We start from the raw sequence: 3,392 nt of genomic DNA, 5'->3' as shown, positions 1-3,392 counted from the left end.
AGATCACGATTTCGTGTACCAATGATCTGTGAAAGCGTCGTCGTCCGGTGCTAGGATCATTATGCCTCCTGTCTTGGCTGTTATGAGCTGCGAGTTGATGTTGTTCATTATCTCTGTTGTTTTCATCAGACGAATTAGGACGTTGAATATCTTCACCTTCTTTCGAATCTTTTTGATGTCATCTGGTGCTGCATCTGATGAGTCTGGTGACTGTGGCAGTGTTGGCACTAATGGCTTTGGTGACGGTGCTTTTTTTGTAGTTGCCTTTGGTGGTGATGTTGCTGCTTTTTGTGCTGGTTTTGGGGACGCTACAGGTGTTTGTGAAAATGCCTGAATGATAGTGCAGCACAACACTAACAAGACAAGGTACAATCCTGTTACCTCCTGCATCTTCTTTTTGTTTTCTTTCTTTTCTGTAATTAAATGTCAATGAATCATGAAGCCATCGAAAGCAACCAGACAAATAGTCCACCTCATCATGCCTTTGAAAACAAATAAAATTACCAGAAATTGTGGTGAAATAGTGGGACCAGTCATTGATGAGAGAATTAAAATCAAGAACAAGACCCTGACGCCCATCTGATTTTCCATTCCCTTCATAATCCACACCCTACATTGCATATCCTGCATTTGCAAGCTTTCTTCCTGTGCCTTCATTCATTCATTCATTCATTAATTAAGCTAATTTTCTTATATATATATATATATATTTATTTATGTAGTGTAATTATTATTTAAAATTATTAATTACTGTTCATAGTGATGCTGCATTCCATGGCATAGCCATGGCACATGAAGATTATCGCTTTTGGATTCCCATTCACCGGTAACCATCTGCTCGCAAAAAGCTTCATTCCTCGAGAATTCAATACATATTCCTGCATGCCCAAATCAATTTTATTTTATTTTTAATTGATAAAACAATTCAATTAATATACTTGTATATACCTCTTCATATATGATATTTGCTTCCTCACTAGTGCCTGCCTGCAAATTAAATAATACAATAAGTTTATTTACATAATTAAGCTGATGAGAAAGATAGAGAGAGATGGAAATTAATTAACTAACCATGGAGAATTTTTTTTTGGTAGATCAGAAAATTACCTTCATATTCTTGCTGCATTGCAGCTCAGATGCAGTTTCCTTTGTGTTTTTAACTTGAAGAGATCTGCACATGAATAATCAGTTAGATATCACTAACTGACTAATGTATTAAGAACTGCTTAGATGAGTACAATTTAAGTTCAACTTTATATTTAAAGATTTACTAATTGTTTCTTTTATTTGAATTTGGCAAGTGTGTTTAATAGGTTCCAACAAGTTATTGCATATTGGTCATGACAGAGAGAGAGAGAGATAGAGAGAGAGAGAGAGAGAGTGATTAATAGTGCAAGATGGTGTTTGTTGTTAGTACAGTATTATTAAAGAGTGAAAACAGAGGATGCTGCAGTGTTAAGCTTAGTCCTCAGGTTTATAATGTTGAGGTGCGTGCATTTAATAATGTCACATATATATGCATAATGCATGCTTAGCTTCTCAGTTCTCACACTATAATTGACTTTCCTACAATACGAGCCAAACCATGTGTTGGCTACCTAGCTAGTTGTAATCTATGTTCAAATTATTTAGTGGTCAAAATCAATCAAATAATAATAATATATGTATATATTCATGGGTAAATCCATGAAGCTAAGAAGAGGTTTAATAACTTTGCTATACAAATTAAAAGTGATTATATATTATTACAAGCATTATTGGCTCCCACTATTTCGTCCCCATTGCTTCTTCTATTTCATTGTTTGATAGGAAGCTTGCAGATTTTACATGATAGAAAGTGGATTTGTTCTTATGGTGGCCTTCCTCATAAATATTTCTGTTATTTTTGTAAGTGGTGCAGTTTGCAATTCTTCAAATTTGAGAGCAGATGATAAGAGCTGTGAGGATTTGGAGCTATAGTCATACAAACTTTGACAACTATGCTTGTGCTTGTGTGGTAGGTGCCTCTATTATTTCTGCTATATTTGGCTATGGTGAGTATCTATTTCTTCTTCTACTATGTTCTAACTCAATATATCCTTTAGTTCACATAACAAATCTCACTTTAATAGAATAGGGTTTAATTGTTGTTACTATTAGTAGGTCTGGATGGAATATATTAGTGTGACTTATTGTGCATGTTATTTATTTTTTGTGGGTGATAGTCACACTCCTTCTTATGGTGATGAGGTGATGAGTCCAGGTGAGTATATATATCACTACGTTTTTTTAGTTTTAATGCTTAAACAAAGACAAAACATATATAAGTATTGCAAAGATCAGTATTGAATTAAAATTGGTATCTAGATCGATAAAATTCTTCATTGATGTTTTCTTTTATTTTCTAGAGAATGGACCAATGGCAATTGATTCTGGTAGGCACCCAATTCTAGAGAACATACACAATGACTTCATTGTATGTAAATTATATTTTCAATTTTCCTTCCTTGTAGAAGAATTTCTCTACTATCTTATGAGTAAATTACATTTTTTGCTTCATAGGCCAATAACATATTTCTTTCTGAAGCCTCAAATATGGCGATAGTGACGGACCCAACATGTAGTAGCATTTCTTCTAATAATTTAGAATTTAGTTATATTAAAATTACAAGTGCATTTAACTGGCAGAGAAAATTATTAAATGATTTTGGTAGAAATAAGGAACCTTGTAAACAGACCCTAAATCTCCCAAATGCATTAATGGGCAAAGGAAGCACTCATGGTGCAAAATGATTTTATTTAGAAATACCTCAGATATGAGTTCATCGGTTTGAAATATGAAAGTTGACTACTTGACTTTTCCTTCTATCAATGTCTGGCATCAGTTCTTTAAATTATTCTATTCCTTACCTACACTTTAAAGGTGAAATACTGGTGAACGTTGCAAAGTTTACTTTTCTTTGTGCATATGAGGTCAATATCTTTTGCCATTGCAAAGATATTGACTTGAAATAACATGACATCTATTGTAGCTTTTTGGCTTTAAGCATTTGTTAAGGCATTAAGAATTTGTTAAGAATAACTCAGTTTATTTTTGGCATTAAGAATTTGTTAAGCAGATTTTTAATGGGGCTATTGAGATCTATGGAACCATCAGTTTGTAAGATAACATTTTCATCTGCTTAAGTTATGTTATTCAAAGTTTTCTATTTACAAATTCCTTTGAGCTTTTTTTTCCATTGTCTCTGTTAAGTTTATGATGTCATGAGGAGAGAATCCTTTAAAATTATCGGAGGTGTGGTCTAAGGAATTCGAACTCTATTCAACTAAAATTCAGCAATGATAAGCTAAAAGCAGCTAAGGTATGTTATCACTACTTTTTCAGTTTTAATGCTTAATTATTTGGTCTCAGT

General features: G+C 33.2%; 1 protein-coding gene across 1 annotated transcript; it reads right to left on the bottom strand.

Annotated features, from left to right (window-relative positions):
* Positions 1–3: 3 nt before the first annotated feature.
* LOC130949491 (uncharacterized) lies at positions 4–2,599 on the bottom strand. The gene is made up of 6 exons (XM_057878194.1): positions 2,526–2,599; positions 1,108–1,171; positions 949–987; positions 752–878; positions 505–594; positions 4–413 (listed from the first exon to the last, which is right to left on the bottom strand). The coding sequence occupies exons 1-6, from the start codon at positions 2,597–2,599 to the stop codon at positions 4–6; spliced, it is 804 nt and encodes a 267-aa protein (XP_057734177.1).
* Between the last annotated feature and the right edge of the window lie 793 nt (positions 2,600–3,392).

Source organism: Arachis stenosperma, chromosome 9, assembly GCF_014773155.1.
Source record: "Arachis stenosperma cultivar V10309 chromosome 9, arast.V10309.gnm1.PFL2, whole genome shotgun sequence".
Taxonomy (NCBI): domain Eukaryota; kingdom Viridiplantae; phylum Streptophyta; class Magnoliopsida; order Fabales; family Fabaceae; genus Arachis; species Arachis stenosperma.
The sequence above is the reverse complement of the archived record's forward strand: the minus strand, read 5'-3'. Positions and strand labels throughout refer to the sequence as shown.